Source organism: Anabrus simplex, chromosome 10, assembly GCF_040414725.1.
Source record: "Anabrus simplex isolate iqAnaSimp1 chromosome 10, ASM4041472v1, whole genome shotgun sequence".
NCBI classification, from domain to species: domain Eukaryota; kingdom Metazoa; phylum Arthropoda; class Insecta; order Orthoptera; family Tettigoniidae; genus Anabrus; species Anabrus simplex.
In genome coordinates, this window is record NC_090274.1 from 80,767,034 (window position 1) to 80,786,069 (window position 19,036).

A 19,036-nucleotide genomic window follows, 5' to 3' on the forward strand; every position below is an offset into this window, starting at 1 on the left:
ATCGCTAACTACAGCTAAATGTCTTCCGCCCAATATGCGGTATTGAGCTAGAGAGAAGAACTCACCTTTTACAGACACCCAACGATCTTCACCTTCGGGCTTGTAAATTCCCAACCAAGGGGCTAGTCCGTAGTACACACTCCGGTACATTGTAGGGAACACTTCGTCCTCTCTCGTCGACTCTCCGCCACCATGAGATCCCCTCCGTCTCTCTTGCACTGCTCCCTGGCGTCACTCCAGCCCTTTAATTCAACGTATGCCTTATAACAGTTGAAACCTCGAAACAGCTGGTAACCTGTGGGCAGTTAGAGCATCACATTTAACAATTAGTTCACACGTTTATATTTTAGACTATCCTACGAGTGAAAATGAGGATCCTTCATTATTTTCGTACTCTCTGATGCATGACATGGTCAGGAGACACCGTAGCGTACAGAAGAGGAGTTAATGAGCTGAAGTGAAGGACGTGAGGTACGATAGCGGAGAAGGAGAGGGTGAAACGCGGTGCCGACATGCAGCCTACTTCGGTCATAAAGCAGCAAGCGATTTGCTCATGGCTTAACTTCGCCATCCGTCATAAATGCGGCATATGCCCTCTCCCTAAATGAGCAATGTGGTGAGGTTTGGAATGAATCCAGGGTTTTGTACGCAATCTAGTGATTACCAGCACCCATCCCACCCAGCTGGCCAACATTGTGATGGTGAAAATTGTTTCGACCAACGGGACGCCTTAACCATCTTGCCTAGCAGGCGGACTGTACTACCAGTGCTTCTATCTACGTGATAAACTGATGTGTGGAGCTCATTTCAGGAGCTGGTACGTTTGGAGTATTTTCGATATGATATAACTCTCTTGGAAATAGCCAGCTTTCTTCGTATTTGGAGATGTGTAAAATGAATAATCAACAAGATCAACATCGTATTTCCTGTACTTGGTCATGGACACTTAAATATGTGTGGCGCATCTGAAAATGCCCAGTTTTCTGCTGAGTAGCTTGGATTGGAAATTGGACATAATAGATTCTTTATGTTGCCGAATGTTCCTAAGGACTTCCATAACTTTTTATTCTACTGGCTACCATGTGACTGAATCCATTGATTCCTACACCCGCCTGCTCTAATTGTATGATATTATGAATTAGAATATTTGCAATTATATCACCAGGGTAACGTTCAGTCTAGCATGCATTGCTTTGGGCTGGATCCAGCTGTACAGACAAGGAACAAACGTGGAACTTAATAAAACCTTCACTTGTAATGATTGAGAGGTAAACATACTTCCTTCTGTAAACTTTAGCTCGTGTAATATCATCGTTCATGCTCCTTCTTCCACTAAAAAATTGCACTGTGTTAGCAGTAGGACGATCATTTACGCATTACCATCATTTAAGGCCCTTCACAAGTTTTCTCAAATGAGCTTCGGAAGGCAAAGTGGCGGTTAGTCGTGACGATTAAGCGGTGCCGAAAACCATTGGGAGATTTTGTTTTAAAAGGAAAGAATCCAAGACGATGCATTCCTTTCTTTACTTTCAGTTGATATTTCTTTAACTTTGTATAGAATATAATTTTCTATTCTTGTTGATTTATGTTCAGATTCGGGATTTTTATAGACACACCTGTCCGCGTTGATTGTCCCTTCTCTGGATAGTTACGTTTCCTAACTGTCCTCGGGAGAAATTTCATCGATCTCCGTAAATTGCTTTACTTTTATTAAGAAGTATGCTGAAAATCAATATAACACATGAAAACAAATTATGAGTCGGATTTGTGTCCTTCCCTTTCCTTGGACAGCCTCCTCCCACGGCTCCCTGAAGATGAACGGTGATGTATACGAAACACGTGGACATGTTGCGGCACTGTCTTCATGCGCAGTAAGACATAACACAAGTCGCACTATGTATTAATGACTTCTTCTTGGATTTAGTTGCATTTCTCCTGTTTTGTTGCCATCTCCATCTCACTATTAATAACTCTGGAGCCACCTAAATCTACATTAATCATTAATTAGAGGGGTATTTTCTCCAATGAACAATGTTTAGTCAAAGCTAGATCATCCTACGACTGTAACTGCAAAGTTTCTACTATATATTTCCAATAGTTGCAAGCAATAGAACCACTAGAATGTGATCCACATTGGATTTCTTAAGAGTGAACCACATATTACTTACTTCATCATTTGTACAACTTTTGATTAAAGTACGCGAGACATTATTTTGCAATATTTTAAAAGTTAACTCTCATCTGTTGGCAACACTGCAATTATGAAGATTTCTACGTCATTTCTCCTTGGTTGGTCACAAAATGCAGCTTTTTAGTGTTGGCCTGCGAGGCCCATGTTATACATTAGTGTGGAATAAACGAGCACTTACACAAAACAGGAGCACACATGACAGCCAGTAAAACTGAGAACATCAGCACTGATCAATGGCATTCACGCTCGGAAAGAACCGCCGTTCTCAGGCCGAATTATGTGAATGTGTACTGTGAAAGAAAAGGAAGGCCAAGTCATATCATCTTAGAATGCCCTGAACCCACACATTTCCCACTCATCGGAATGGCATCCTCAGTTGTACCAAGTAATAACTGTTCTGCTTGACCACTGTCTACCTCAAGGTCTATAAAGGGCTTCCACATGTTCTTAACATGCCCAAGGAACCGCGAGGGAAGAATGGAATGACTGACAGAGAGATGACCTGTAATTCAATCCTCAGCAAGTTCACAAGATTCACGTGTCTCTTGATTTATTATTTCAGAAAAATATCTTGATATCTTTTCATGCCTAATATTGATCATCTTTATGTTTGTGTCCTTCAAATTGGAACATGACGGGACATACGTCACTGGTGTGTAATCATTCAGGGTTCTGTGATAGGGTGCATGTGACTTTAGGGTCTTCACAAAGAATAATTCTCTTTAGGGAGATATAAACAGTTATCCGCGTTAACGTTATGTTCACTGAAAAATGTGATGTAAGAGAAGTTGTAGCAATTACAAGTTTCGATCGATTCGTTCACACAAGTCTTAAGTCAGAAAATGAAGTTCTGAGAAAAACACGATCAATGGTTTAGAACCTCTGCCAAACGAACATGCATATATATCGGCTATTATTTTGAAGTTATATTGAACCCTTGAACTTACCATTCCATCGTTGGTCGGCCACGGCTGCTACAGTAGAACAATTTAGAACTCTTAAATCCTGGGTCGTTGCGGGAATAAATTCGGTCACGATCTTAACCAAACGATGGGGTTCAGAAGAGAGCCTAACTACTTGAAATGAGGAGCAAAAATGTGCTTACTAACTTTTATTAAATTGAAAGAGCACGATAACATCATTAATTTAATATGCATTCTTGAAAAATTAAATTTTTTTTAATGAATTATTGATTTTTGAATGTTCCAAACACAGTCACATTACATAACGTCAATTTGTTTCTTACAAAGTCGAAGAGTTGCTTCAGAGAAGCTAATATGTTAGTGGACAGCGAAACTGAAAAACTGAAAAAGGGAAGACCTGAAAACCGGGCACCTATTATTCCAAACGAGAACTGAGAGTTAATCCACACGATCCGTGGAAAATCTGACTTTCAACAAGTAGAACGCCTGATTTTCTCTCAATTAAGGTTATCCACCAGTCGAATACCCTTCACGGATACGGAACACCCGCCGAATGGACCCTTAATCGAACCAAACTGACTATCAGTTGCTTTGGATAGGTTGCGAAATATTATGGGAAAGCATGGTGTTCACTACAAGTTAACAGCATCATTCACAATTGAAATAAAATCCCACCATGTATTTGTCATTCATGACACCCTTAAGTGATAAGGTAATCCCGATGCTAAATGTGCATCACCCAAAACAGCTGTTCGGAAGGAACCAACAACAACAGGATCCGAGAGGATCTTACGTTATGTCGTTCTAAAGGAACAAACTGCGAAATGCAGGAAACAATTACTAATCATGCATTTAGAAGAAATGCCAAACACTGAAGATAATTAAAAAGTGGAAAGTCACTTGAAAAATATTATTATCGAACCGATTTTCAGGTTAGAAATGGGTTTGTTATGCTTAATAAAATTACCAGTCCACGCTAAAATTTACTACAACTTTAAGGAATTCTTTCCCTTGAAAAACAATGCTACCAGTACAGATCTCTCTATTTACTGTCTGTCCCAACACACTACTTGTAAAGTGATTACTTACTTACTTTAACTATGAATAAAATGAAAGTACGACAAGACTGAAAATAAAATAAAATACTGGCTGACGAATCGAAACCGCATTCGCAACTCAAGTCTCACACTAATACACTGATGTCAATGTGCACACTATCAAACGAGAACGGACGTCAAAACGAGAAAACAATAAAGTCCGTAAGAATAAATTAACATCTCGAAGTCATTAAAGCTTAACACGCACGGAGAATCAAGTAAAAATATTAAATCTATATCGAGCCGATATCCAACACTTGGACAACCCTCACTCGTCACCAGCTGTCCCGTTATCTCAATGGAGAGCTACGCATTGACCCTCTTCATAAAATCAAATCGTACTGTAACTGCTACCTTCATCCAGGCCACTTCAACAAAAAAAAAACGAAACATCTAAACTGAGACTTGAGTGTGTACAGCTACCATCCCAGACCTATCGTCGGGCTCACTTGAAATCTGTACATCCTAACACTAATCATTATGTACATGATGCCTTCCAAATTCTATCGTCGGGCGTGACCTAGGACGTCTCATCATCAGTGACTCCAAGAATAACATGTGACGTCCTAAATCTATCGTCGGGCGTCAAAATGGGTCGTACTACGCCTCCCTTAACAAATCAGGCGAACTAGCAATTTCAAACACCTCCGACATTTAATACTAAATCTGGTCAGACAAAATACGCACGACGGAACCACGTCTCTTACTATCAAATGAATGCAAATCGAAAAAATACAGTAAGTCTCTACCATTACAATACGTGAACTCAAAATTAAATATACGTGACGAACGATTCTCCACCTCGAACACAATCTCAGCCTGTGCACTGAAGTGTTAGGGAAGCAAATGAAAATTCCCAACACACGTTTACCATGTAGTGGATGCCTTCAAAATAATAATCATCACTACCGCATTCGAAATTCTCAAATCGCCTATCATCAATTCCAACTATTTTTATCAATGACCTATCCAGTGAACAAATTCAATACAACCCAACTATGGGTCCAAAGTGCTCTTTGATCCTTGAGGTCGCTCATTATCTTATTATCCATACGGGCTTTACGTAACAAAAATTACTGGATGTTTACTACCAAGACTTTAACATTTTACTAGAGTCGTTTTCACTTGAAATCTTTCTATAAATTTACGATGCTTCACACCATAGTCGTCTCAAATTCGGATTGATTGCGGAAAACAATACAGCCTGCCTCAACACAGCCTGTTTCCTAAATACTTCCTCTTTAAATTTATAGCTTGTCTCAAACTCCTTCTCCTCGCTTTATTCCAGCGGTATCACTTCATCTCCACATACATATAAATTCGTCGCTCTCAATCCCTTTTCCTTCAAGACCCTTTTTCATACTTCGATCCCCTGGTGAAAACGACAACCATTATTACACATCTCTTACTTTACAATTATTACGACTTTCGAACCTCGAGAGTCCAAGAGCACCCAGCGACTTTTCGTATCATTGATATACACGGTGTCTCGAAAATTTCCTTCCCATTAATGACTGTGACTCTAACAAATTTCACCGAAATCATCTAAATATGCCTGCGATCCTTGTAAAAATATACTGGTTAAATGCACTTTAACATAGAAAAATTGCCTTATCCCGCGGTAGACATTATTATTATTATTATTATTATTATTATTATTATTATTATTATTATTATTATTATTATTATTATTATTATTATTATCGACCAACATTTCTGAATTCAACTGACATCTGAGATTAAGATATCCGCCACGACTAATTTACACTTATAACGTTCCAAAAATCCACGCTTTGGATGATATCTCATCGAACATTCAACACAAAATTTTAAGCGTCGCATTTTACCGTTCTTGACATGAAAGTTACACACTGAAATTTTCACACGCTGACCAAAAATTACAACACCTTTCGCCTGATAATTACGAATAGCAACCCGACAATCATCTTGAAAAATTTGTTGGGACAGAACAATAACTAACTAACTACAACATAATATAAAATAGACAGACCTGCACAATGGTGACATTCCCAGCATTCTGGTTACATCTTCACCAGCTGACCTCGGGCTTAGCCGCTCATTTTCACAGATAACATTTTCATTTCCAAAATCTCACTCATACAAACACTACCCTTCACACACACGATATTAAAATTCTCACATGAATCAGGCACTTTCTCTGTAATTTGCACCACGAACTTCCCTCGTTCTGCAGTCGACTACAACTGTCTGATTCGTTCCCAGAGTGGTTTCTCTCCGTTACTTCAATAACGCAGGTGTTCAGCAGATAAAGGGAGCAGAACTACTCTGAATAGCTTCCCCCAGACCCTCTTCACTTTCAAGTGGACATGAGATGATATAAATAAAACCTGCTGTGTATATTTCAACCAGCCTACACCTTCCTAGTTCGTCGGCAAACGTTCAGAACTTTTCCAATCACTTTCTCTTCTTAACCAAGTATATGGACCTTAGCCACGGACATGTATTTAATTATTTGTCGGTCAATCTGGCACGAATTTCCAATGACGACGGGCACAAGCTCCCGCGGCTTCAAGTTCCAGATCGACACTGAAAAATCTACGGTGGGGGGTTTCTTTTATAATCTCAGGAGGGACGCTATCCCCTCTATGAGGCTTGATTGTGTAATCTGCCAATTTTGCGTCTAATAGACCGATTTTGATGAGGCTTGTCCCAGAACTCCGGACAGACTTGCACTTATGTTAGATGTTAATTTTATAATTTTTCTACACTCACAACAGGGGAAATAAATTATTTCTGCCCGTGCGTTTCGCGCGTTTTCTTCCTCCCCTGACCTTGGCACGTGTAGCTGGTTCGCTGATCTCACGCTAACATGTACTTAGGCTTAACTGCATTTAAGTTTTTCCCTGGTGTCTCTATCTTCACGTAGGGTGTACGAATAATTTTGCTTATTTATTTCTTTATTTACTATATTGCCAAAATCCCTCGTCGTATAGAATTCCATGAATTTAAAGAATTGTCGGGCACTCGAGTTCCACCGAGGTGTCCCGGCAATTCACGAGCTTGCCGTGAGTGAGAACCTTCCCACGCGACGTCGGGGCTCTTAGGAGCGCAACATGGCTGCCTTCAAACATAAAAGTACTTTCTTAATACCAAATAAATATTGGAAGAAAAAAATATTTTTCTCACCGTAGAATTATGGGTTCATAATCCACCTACAACGACGAAATGTTTACCCAGAAAGGGGAAATATTTAAACAGATATATTCCTTCAAAATTCTGAATTTGTACATGGGAATTTTGATACAAATGAACCATGATTCTACGTAAAATTTCCCAGTCCTTGTCACTCTTGACTTAGGGCTCTGTTACTTTCACGTATTTCCCTGTTCTCTTCTTCCAACAATAGAATTGCGTTACAGATGTCATCAATAAAGTCTTCTCTTAAGAATGAACATTGTAAACATTCAGCGTCTTCCTCTTCTTTACTCCCGCTGCTTGCCTGTCCTTGGAGTGGTGCCTCGACATGTCTTCCTCTCGACGTGACGATCATATTTACGGGTTGCACTTCTTCTTCTTCTTCTCCTTCGGTTACCATTTCCCCAACTGGTAAGGCTGCGTCATCCTGTACTGGGATTCTTTCTTCTGCTCTATGATAAACCTTTAAATTGGCTGCATTGAATATAGCTTCGCTGCTGCCATCCAGACTCTGAATTCTATAGGAATTATTCCTGAAACTTTTGACCACCTTGAAAGGCCCAACATATAAGGGAACAAATTTAGCATATATGTTTTCCTGCGGTTTTGACATCATGGGTCTCCTAACAAGCACCAATTCGCCTTCCTCTAAGGGACGGTGGAATCTCCGGTTCCTCACCCTGCGTAACCGGCGGTCTGCCTGCCGACGTAGATGTTCTGCCGTACTTTGAATACATAATTCCTGTGACGGGCGGGGATCGATGGGACACTGGATGACACCATGCCAGGATCTCACAGGATACCTATTGAAGTGCACGATAGAGGGAATCCTCCCAATAGATTCGTGTATGGTGTTATTTACACAAGTTACTATTAGGGGTAACACATCAACCCACTTGAAATGCTCTCGGGCGCAATAAATTCTACAGAATTTTGCAATTACTTGCATTACCCTTTCGCTAGGATTTCCCTCAGGATGTCTCACGCTGCTCAGGATGTGATGAATTTCCATATTCTGAAGGGCAGTTTTGAACTGTGCAGAGGTGAACTGGGGACCATGATCTGTCAGAAGGAATTTCGGCGTGCCCATTTCCGGAATGATATTTCGAGAAATACACCTCAAGACTAGCTTAGTGTTAGCTTTTTGCATGGGAAACAGAGTCGTATAATTGGAGAAAACATCAATGGTTACCAGCACGAACTTGTTCCCACGCTTTCCTTTCACGAGCGGCCCATAGATACCCATCGCGAACAGCTCTTTAGGTTGCGAAGGTAAGAGAGGAATAGGCGCCTGCCTGATCAGATAAGGGTTTGCCTTAACCCGTTGGCATGTATCACATGTGATGATGATGTCTCTGACATTTTCCCTCAAATTCTCCCAGGTAAACGTTTCTTGGATGGTTGACACAACCTTATCAATCCCTCCATGACCAATAACCCTGTGTACGTGCCATATTAATCCCTTCCGAAGCTGCGGCGGTACCAAAATTCGGGATTTCACGTGATCGCTGTCCACGAATTTTACCAACATGTTATTCACGTACAAGTAGTTGTTTGACAGTTTTTGGATGGCAAAGTACCGTGGATCGTCAGCCGGAAGTGTCCCTCGGAGGAAAGAAATCATTTTTCCGCAGAAAGGATCTCTCAATTGCAAGTCTCCCAGTTGTCTCAACTCTGATAGGAAATCGTGGTCTTCCTGGACTAAGTCCAAATGATTAACGGCGTGTTCTTCCTCATTAGGATTTCGGCTTAACAGGTCTGCCAAGATGTTCGATTTTCCGGAACAGTGCTCAATTTCGAAGCCAAATTGTTGTATGAACAGGGCCCACCTAGCCACTCGTTCACTAGTGACAGCTGTTTTCATTATAAAGGTCAGTGCCTTGTGGTCGGTTTTAATGATTATGTGAAAACCATAAATCATTTTCCTCCAATGTTGCAATGCCTGAACAATAGCCAACATTTCCAATTCGGTCACGCTGTATTTGACTTCGTGTGATCTCAACTTTCGGCTGTAGAAAGATAAATAATTCCTATTATGAGGCTGGTCCGAACATTCCTGGTATAGGAGTGCCCCGATTCCTACGGTCGATGCATCAGTCTGTACGATAAAGGGTTTCTCGAAATCCGGATACCCTAGCTTAACGCTGTTTAGCAAGAGCTCTTTGGTCTTTCTGAATGCCTCCTCGTGCTCGGGACTCCATTTCCATCTGTTGTTCTTGTGAAGCAAGCTCTGAAGTGGGGCTACAACCTCCGTGTAATTCATGCAATGGTCCGAAAAAAGTTGCACATTCCAAGGAATTGCCTGACGTTCTTAATTTTGAGCGGTCTTGGGAACTTGTCTATGGCTTGGAGCTTCACCGGGTTCGGGCGAACTCCTTCACCATCAATGACATGGCCGAGAAATAGGACCTCTTTTTGACAAAAATGCGATTTCTTCAAGTTGATTTTGAAACCTGATGCCCTTAAATTCTCCAGTAGTTTCCTGAAATCCCTGATATTTTCCTCAAAACTTGATGAAGCTAGCAAGATGTCATCGACGTACCGAGTTGTAGCGGCTTTTAACTTCATCAGTTAGACATCGATCTAGGGCGCGTATGAGAGCTGCACCGGCGTTTTTCAACCCGAATGGGAGTCGGTTGAAAACATACGTCTGTTGGTCAAAAATGAAGCCAGTAAATAATTTAGACTTGAGTTCCAAACCGATGTGATGATACGAGGATGTCAAATCTACGCTAATAAAACGTGATTTTCCTCTAAAACGTTTGATAACCTCTTTAATGGGAGGGGCATGGTCATGTTCGGGGACTGAGCGCTCGTTGAGAGCACGTGAGTCCAAACACACGCGCAGAGACCCGTCCGGTTTTTGAACCCCGACCAACGGATTCAAATATGGAGTGGGCTGCTTGGAAATTAGCCCGTTCTCCTCCATTTCCTTAATAATCTTTGCAGCTTGAGCATAATACTTGTCCGGTATAGGGTACGGTCTCCTCTTAAACGGTGTCCAATCCGTAACAGCTAGCGCATATGTGAAATTAGGGATTAGACCCGGTTTGGAATCGAACACAGATATAAATTCCATTAAGAGAGCTCTAAGTTTTTCCTTCTCTTCTGCAGTACCAGGGCATTCCGCGACCTTTAACCCAATTAAGGCCTCGTAATCGGTGTCAACCTCAGCCTCCAAGACGTCATGTAACTCCTCATGATGAATCCCTTCGTCATCTACACTGTCAATTTCACCAGCGACTCCCTCTAATAAATTTACGAAGTCTACACATTGGGCCTCCTCTTCGCCATATTCTAATGTTCTATCTTCTCCCAATTCCTCGTTTAGTGTAACGACTTCTGCTCCCTCTTCTTTCCTGAACTTTATCTGGTTCCTGCTCAAATCAATGACTGCGTTGGTCTCACGGATAAAATCAGCCCCTAAAATTACATTGTAGTGCATTTTGGACATGACTACGAATACATGAGCGAAAGTGGAATTTCCAATTTGTACGTCCAAATAAGTTTGTACCTTACAAACAGCAATTTTGTCAGGAATGACCCCTCGAATTTTTACATTTGACACCGGAATAATTGGCAATTTATTTCGTTGTCTCAAATCGTCAGAAAGAGCTTGGGAGATGATGCTGATACTGGCCCCGGTATCTACCAAACTTTTGACATGAAAATTACAGATGCGGACATTTATTAAAGGCAGTTTCTTTACTTGAGTGCTCTCCTGTTTTAAGTGGTCTTCCACCAAGTCATCAGAGGTAATGATCCACGAATCTATCTGTGCGACCACCCACTCATCTGACGTCTCTTCTTCAGAATCTGGGATGAAAGACTCTGAAATTTTTCCTACTGCGAATTTGAAGTTTATTTTCTATCAAGAGTCGACATTGACTCTTGCTCAAAATTCGGCGCAAACGGGTTCAGACCGGAGTTTCGCTGGTCTTGCCTATGTGCCTTCTGGAATTCCGGACTTTCAGCCCCGAAACAATCGGTGTTGACTTCCTGGCGCTGTATAGCCCCTTCCATTTTTCCCTTTCATGGTCCTTCCTTAACCCGTCGGCGTACTGAACACGTTCGCGGTACCTTTCATCATCATCACGGCGGAAGCTCTGGGTTCGATTATTTCCCCAGTCCCTGCGGTTATTATATCCATTTCGGAAATTCCTCTGGGTTTCTCCGCCCCCATCGTATCGCCTCCAGTAAGGGTTCCTCCTTTGCGGATAATTCCAATTACCCCTACGCCTTTTCCAATCCTCATTTCGTGGATGCGAGGGTTCCCAGTTATTGCGAAACTCACGCCTCCGCTCAGTCGGCTGTGGTTTCCCCTGCTCAGGTGCCTCTTGACTTCCCTCTGGAACCTGGCTAACAGTGTTTACATGTTGCTCGTGCGATCGTCCCCCTCTGGGTGCTACTTGATTATGGGTATGATCCAGTTGCCTAAGGATCATTTCTGCTTGCATGGGGGTCTCTACCTTTGATGCAATGAGCATCCTTTGTACTTCGGGAGGTAGCTGCTTTTGGATGGCCTGGACCAATTCCTGCTCCGAGGGCGGCGCCTCAAGTTCTCTGAACTTTACCATTTGTGCAATAAAGTACTCGCTGAATTTAGTAGGGCCTATTGCAGTATAACGACGTGAGTATAGTTCTAATCTGAGACTCTGCTGAATTTCCGTACTCCAAAATTTATTTAGAAACGCCCTCTGGAATTCATCAAAGGTGTCAAAGTGGTATCGGAAGCCTTTGAAACATAAAAGTGGTGCCCCCTCTAAATATCTTTCAGCTACCCTTAACTGACGTTCCTCAGGAATCTTGGCGTCCCGGATGTACTCCCTGAGATCCTTAAGAAATCCCTTCGGCGTGGTATGTGGACCTCCATTAAATTTCTTAGGCTGGTCCTCATGTAACTTAATCATGTTAATAACGTTGGTGACCCCTGAGCCTTGAGATCGACTGGTATCTACATTCGAGCTCTGACCGTTATTATTCACATGACTGATATTTGGCACTTGACCACTGAGGTCGGAGTTAACAGCTGTCGAGGTTTGACTCAATACTTTGTCCACCTTGGACTGCATATCTACCACGCTGCTAATCCAACTGCTCACCTCGCTCTTAATGAACCCAACTTTCTTGTCCGTTTCTTCCTGGGCTGACGTGATTTCCCTTAAGTCCTGTTCTATACTGTTTTGTCTGTCGTTGAATTCCCGGGTATGTTCATTTTTCATTTCAACTAACTCCTCTTGAATTTCTTTAATTAAAATTTTGGAGTCCTCATTAGCCACTTGGAGTTTACTAATTGCTTCCTCATTAATTTGCAACAGTTTCTTCTCCATGGTTTCGGTTTTTGACAATACTTGACTATCCAATTCCACACTAATTTTATCTACCTTGTTGTTCAGTGACTTAATGTCCGCAGATAATAATTGACGTTGTTCTTCTATTATGGTTAGCGTTTTCCCCTTTTCCTTATCAATGGAATTCCGCATCTCTACGACCTGTTGTGTAATGTCGTCCTTAAATTCGACCTGACTGTCGATCAGCTGTTTGTGCGCTGCCTGGCTTTCCAGTAAATGCTTGTCAAGTTCCTTCCTCATCTCCTCCTGACTATCGCATAACCTACTGTACATGTCGTGGCTTTCGTCAAAACGCTTGTCCATATCGGTTTTTAAACTGTCATGGATTTTGGAAAAATGTTCATCAAAATCGTTCTTTAAATTGACCTGCACTTCCGCAAATTGTTTATCAATTTCATTCCTAATCTCCACTTGGCTATTATCAAAACGCTGGTTGAGTTTACCTATCTCGCCCCTAACTTCCTCTTTAAGTTCGGTGCACATAGTATGTGTCTCATGAACTACGTTCTTCAATCCAGCCTTCAACTCATCACTAGACTCTTTACACCTAGCCTGGGTATCCTCAATACTACTCTTTAACTCGTCACTAGTGTCTTTCAAACTAGACTGTAACTCCTCAATCTTACCATCCAAACTTTCATTATGAGCCTTCATGTCCTCTCTCAAATTCTCACTCTGGACTTTCGTGTCCTCCCTCAAACTGTTCAAACTATCACTCTGACCTCTCACATCCTCCCTCAAATTCTCATTCTGGTTTTTCGCGTCTTCCATTTTACTATCAAAACTGTCTATCTTACTATCCAACCTCTCATCACGAACTTTCTAGTCCTCCCTTAAATTCTCATTCTGGACTTCCATGTCCTCTATCATCTGCATTAACTTCTCCAAGGTCGCCTGACCTTCCATCTCACAATACCACAAAGAATACAATAATGAGTACGCTGGCTGTTGATGCAACCAGAATACTCCAAACTACCAAGGAAAGAATTCACTATCTACTGCGTTTTCACATACAAACGCTATTATAATTTAATACCGAAACTGACAACATTCCAACAGTTGTCTTATAAAATTTTGTTTGTATGGCTGGTATCACAAAATTATTTAATAAAAAGAAAATTCTGAAGTTAATAAGTTACTCTGGATAAATATCCCAAATAGTTTCGCTTCCGTAAATTAATTAAACAAAGAACATGTTAACGCATAAACTTTGAATGTAATTCAGCGTTACCACTTCCAAAATTTATATTGGCAACATGACATAAGCTTCAATAACGCTTTAAGTACTGGTTTCCTAAAATGCATTGTGACTGTTATTATTATTATTATCTGCCAAGTAGTTACGCTCCTCATATCTAGCACTCTCATTGGGCATAATTCGTTTAACTGTGGCTCAGCCATAGTTCTTACCCGCTTGTATTATTCATAATGTGGCTTAGGCCTCAACATTATTTTATATTTTCCTAATATTTATTTTCAATATATAATTTCATTATCGTTATCGTGGCATCGTATCGTTATCGTGACTTTGGGCTCCTCATCGTTATCGTGACATAAGCCCTAACGTTGATGGCGCCACTTCTTACTGAGGCCCAACGTGTACTATTATTCTACAATTGGTCATCATTTTACTGATGTCAACCAACATGACTCGTAGTTCTTCCTTTAATGCACTCAAGCGCTCTCTGTTAAGTGACTTAAGCCACCACGTCGGTGTTATTTCTTACTGTCCTCCAACGTGGAATATTATCATCCTCCTTATCGTGACTTAAGCCCCACAGTTGGTGCGACACTTATTACTGAACCCTTGAACTTACCATTCCATCGTTGGTCGGCCACGGCTGCTACAGTAGAACAATTTAGAACTCTTAAATCCTGGGTCGTTGCGGGAATAAATTCGGTCACGATCTTAACCAAACGATGGGGTTCAGAAGAGAGCCTAACTACTTGAAATGAGGAGCAAAAATGTGCTTACTAACTTTTATTAAATTGAAAGAGCACAATAACATCATTAATTTAATATGCATTCTTGAAAAATTAAATTTTTTTATGAATTATTGATTTTTGAATGTTCCAAACACAGTCACATTACATAACGTCAATTTGTTTCTTACAAAGTCGAAGAGTTGCTTCAGAGAAGCTAATATGTTAGTGGACAGCGAAACTGAAAAACTGAAAAGGGAAGACCTGAAAACCGGGCACCTATTATTCCAAACGAGAACTGAGAGTTAATCCACACGATCCGTGGAAAATCTGACTTTCAACAAGTAGAACGCCTGATTTTCTCTCAATTAAGGTTATCCACCAGTCGAATACCCTTCACGGATACGGAACACCCGCCGAATGGACCCTTAATCGAACCAAACTGACTATCAGTTGCTTTGGATAGGTTGCGAAATATTATGGGAAAGCATGGTGTTCACTACAAGTTAACAGCATCATTCACAATTGAAATAAAATCCCACCATGTATTTGTCATTCATGACACCCTTAAGTGATAAGGTAATCCCGATGCTAAATGTGCATCACCCAAAACAGCTGTTCGGAAGGAACCAACAACAACAGGATCCGAGAGGATCTTACGTTATGTCGTTCTAAAGGAACAAACTGCGAAATGCAGGAAACAATTACTAATCATGCATTTAGAAGAAATGCCAAACACTGAAGATAATTAAAAAGTGGAAAGTCACTTGAAAAATATTATTATCGAACCGATTTTCAGGTTAGAAATGGGTTTGTTATGCTTAATAAAATTACCAGTCCACGCTAAAATTTACTACAACTTTAAGGAATTCTTTCCCTTGAAAAACAATGCTACCAGTACAGATCTCTCTATTTACTGTCTGTCCCAACACACTACTTGTAAAGTGATTACTTACTTACTTTAACTATGAATAAAATGAAAGTACGACAAGACTGAAAATAAAATAAAATACTGGCTGACGAATCGAAACCGCATTCGCAACTCAAGTCTCACACTAATACACTGATGTCAATGTGCACACTATCAAACGAGAACGGACGTCAAAACGAGAAAACAATAAAGTCCGTAAGAATAAATTAACATCTCGAAGTCATTAAAGCTTAACACGCACGGAGAATCAAGTAAAAATATTAAATCTATATCGAGCCGATATCCAACACTTGGACAACCCTCACTCGTCACCAGCTGTCCCGTTATCTCAATGGAGAGCTACGCATTGACCCTCTTCATAAAATCAAATCGTACTGTAACTGCTACCTTCATCCAGGCCACTTCAACAAAAAAAAAACGAAACATCTAAACTGAGACTTGAGTGTGTACAGCTACCATCCCAGACCTATCGTCGGGCTCACTTGAAATCTATACATCCTAACACTAATCATTATGTACATGATGCCTTCCAAATTCTATCGTCGGGCGTGACCTAGGACGTCTCATCATCAGTGACTCCAAGAATAACATGTGACGTCCTAAATCTATCGTCGGGCGTCAAAATGGGTCGTACTACGCCTCCCTTAACAAATCAGGCGAACTAGCAAATTCAAACACCTCCGACATTTAATACTAAATCTGGTCAGACAAAATACGCACGACGGAACCACGTCTCTTACTATCAAATGAATGCAAATCGAAAAAAATACAGTAAGTCTCTACCATTACAATACGTGAACTCAAAATTAAATATACGTGACGAACGATTCTCCACCTCGAACACAATCTCAGCCTGTGCACTGAAGTGTTAGGGAAGCAAATGAAAATTCCCAACACACGTTTACCATGTAGTGGATGCCTTCAAAATAATAATCATCACTACCGCATTCGAAATTCTCAAATCGCCTATCATCAATTCCAACTATTTTTATCAATGACCTATCCAGTGAACAAATTCAATACAACCCAACCATGGGTCAAAAGTGCTCTTTGATCCTTGAGGTCGCTCATTATCTTATTATCCATACGGGCTTTACGTAACAAAAATTACTGGATGTTTACTACCAAGACTTTAACATTTTACTAGAGTCGTTTTCACTTGAAATCTTTCTATAAATTTACGATGCTTCACACCATAGTCGTCTCAAATTCGGATTGATTGCGGAAAACAATACAGCCTGCCTCAACACAGCCTGTTTCCTAAATACTTCCTCTTTAAAAATATAGCTTGTCTCAAACTCCTTCTCCTCGCTTTATTCCAGCGGTATCACTTCATCTCCACATACATATAAATTCGTCGCTCTCAATCCCTTTTCCTTCAAGACCCTTTTTCATACTTCGATCCCCTGGTGAAAACGACAACCATTATTACACAGCTCTTACTTTACAATTATTACGACTTTCGAACCTCGAGAGTCCAAGAGCACCCAGCAACTTTTCGTATCATTGATATACACGGTGTCTCGAAAATTTCCTTCCCATTAATGACTGTGACTCTAACAAATTTCACCGAAATCATCTAAATATGCCTGCGATCCTTGTAAAAATATACTGGTTAAATGCACTTTAACATAGAAAAATTTCCTTATCCCGCGGTAGACATTATTATTATTATTATTATTATTATTATTATTATTATCGACCAACATTTCTGAATTCAACTGACATCTGAGATTAAGATATTCGCCACGACTAATTTACACTTATAACGTTCCAAAAATCCACGCTTTGGATGATATCTCATCGAACATTCAACACAAAATTTTAAGCGTCGCATTTTACCGTTCTTGACATGAAAGTTACACACTGAAATTTTCACACGCTGACCAAAAATTACAACACCTTTCGCCTGATAATTACGAATAGCAACCCGACAATCATCTTGAAAAATTTGTTGGGACAGAACAATAACTAACAAACTACAACCTAATATAAAATAGACAGACCTGCACAATGGTGACATTCCCAGCATTCTGGTTACATCCTCACCAGCTGACCTCGGGCTTAGCCGCTCATTTTCACAGATAACATTTTCATTTCCAAAATCTCACTCATACAAACACTACCCTTCACACACACGATATTAAAATTCCCACATGAATCAGGCACTTTCTCTGTAATTTGCACCACGAACTTCCCTCGTTCTGCAGTCGACTACAACTGTCTGATTCGTTCCCAGAGTGGTTTCTCTCCGTTACTTCAATAACACAGGTGTTCAGCAGATAAAGGGAGCAGAACTACTCTGAATAGCTTCCCCCAGACCCTCTTCACTTTCAAGTGGACATGAGATGATATAAATAAAACCTGCTGTGTATATTTCAACCAGCCTACACCTTCCTAGTTCGTCGGCAAACGTTCAGAACTTTTCCAATCACTTTCTCTTCTTAACCAAGTATATGGACCTTAGCCATGGACATGTATTTAATTATTTGTCGGTCAATCTGGCACGAATTTCCAATGACGACGGGCACAAGCTCCCGCGGCTTCAAGTTCCAGATCGACACTGAAAAATCTACGGTGGGGGGTTTCTTTTATAATCTCAGGAGGGACGCTATCCCCTCTATGAGGCTTGATTGTGTAATCTGCCAATTTTGCGTCTAATAGACCGATTTTGATGAGGCTTGTCCCAGAACTCCGGACAGACTTGCACTTATGTTAGATGTTAATTTTATAATTTTTCTACACTCACAACAGGGGAAATAAATTATTTCTGCCCGTGCGTTTCGCGCGTTTTCTTCCTCCCCTGACCTTGGCACGTGTAGCTGGTTCGCTGATCTCACGCTAACATGTACTTAGGCTTAACTGCATTTAAGTTTTTCCCTGGTGTCTCTATCTTCACGTAGGGTGTACGAATAATTTTGCTTATTTATTTCTTTATTTACTATATTGCCAAAATCCCTCGTCGTATAGAATTCCATGAATTTAAAGAATTGTCGGGCACTCGAGTTCCACCGAGGTGTCCCGGCAATTCACGAGCTTGCCGTGAGTGAGAACCTTCCCACGCGACATCGGGGCTCTTAGGAGCGCAACATGGCTGCCTTCAAACATAAAAGTACTTTCTTAATACCAAATAAATATTGGAAGAAAAAAATATTTTTCTCACCGTAGAATTATGGGTTCAATATTACTAGTATAATTCTTTCCTAGGGTTAGTACGTATTTATTTTAACTCGAAATACTGTTTATTTAGTACATATGATCAATCACAAAAGACACGCTTTAAGTCGTTAGTCCATGAACGTATTTTAAACCTATGTTCCAAGTTAATGAGGGTTTGCTGTAATTCTTAACTGCATATTTTATCTAAAAGGAGTTTAAATCATAACAAAATACACTTCTGCAGTAGGACGTTCACGAAAAATCTACATTTACTTCCATTTTAG

At 40.6% G+C, this 19,036-nt stretch overlaps 1 protein-coding gene across 3 annotated transcripts in view; it reads right to left on the reverse strand.

Moving 5' to 3' along the window:
- Positions 1–19,036, reverse strand: part of LOC136882110 (hemolymph lipopolysaccharide-binding protein-like) — a 62,755-nt gene that overhangs the window by 11,072 nt on the left and 32,647 nt on the right. For all 3 annotated transcript variants that reach the window (XM_067154634.2, XM_067154635.2, XM_068229393.1), the window contains exon 5: positions 66–295. In XM_067154634.2, coding sequence (XP_067010735.2) covers positions 123–295 — 173 coding nt within the window. In that variant the 3' untranslated portion in view covers positions 66–122. The remainder of the gene's footprint in view (positions 1–65; positions 296–19,036) is intronic.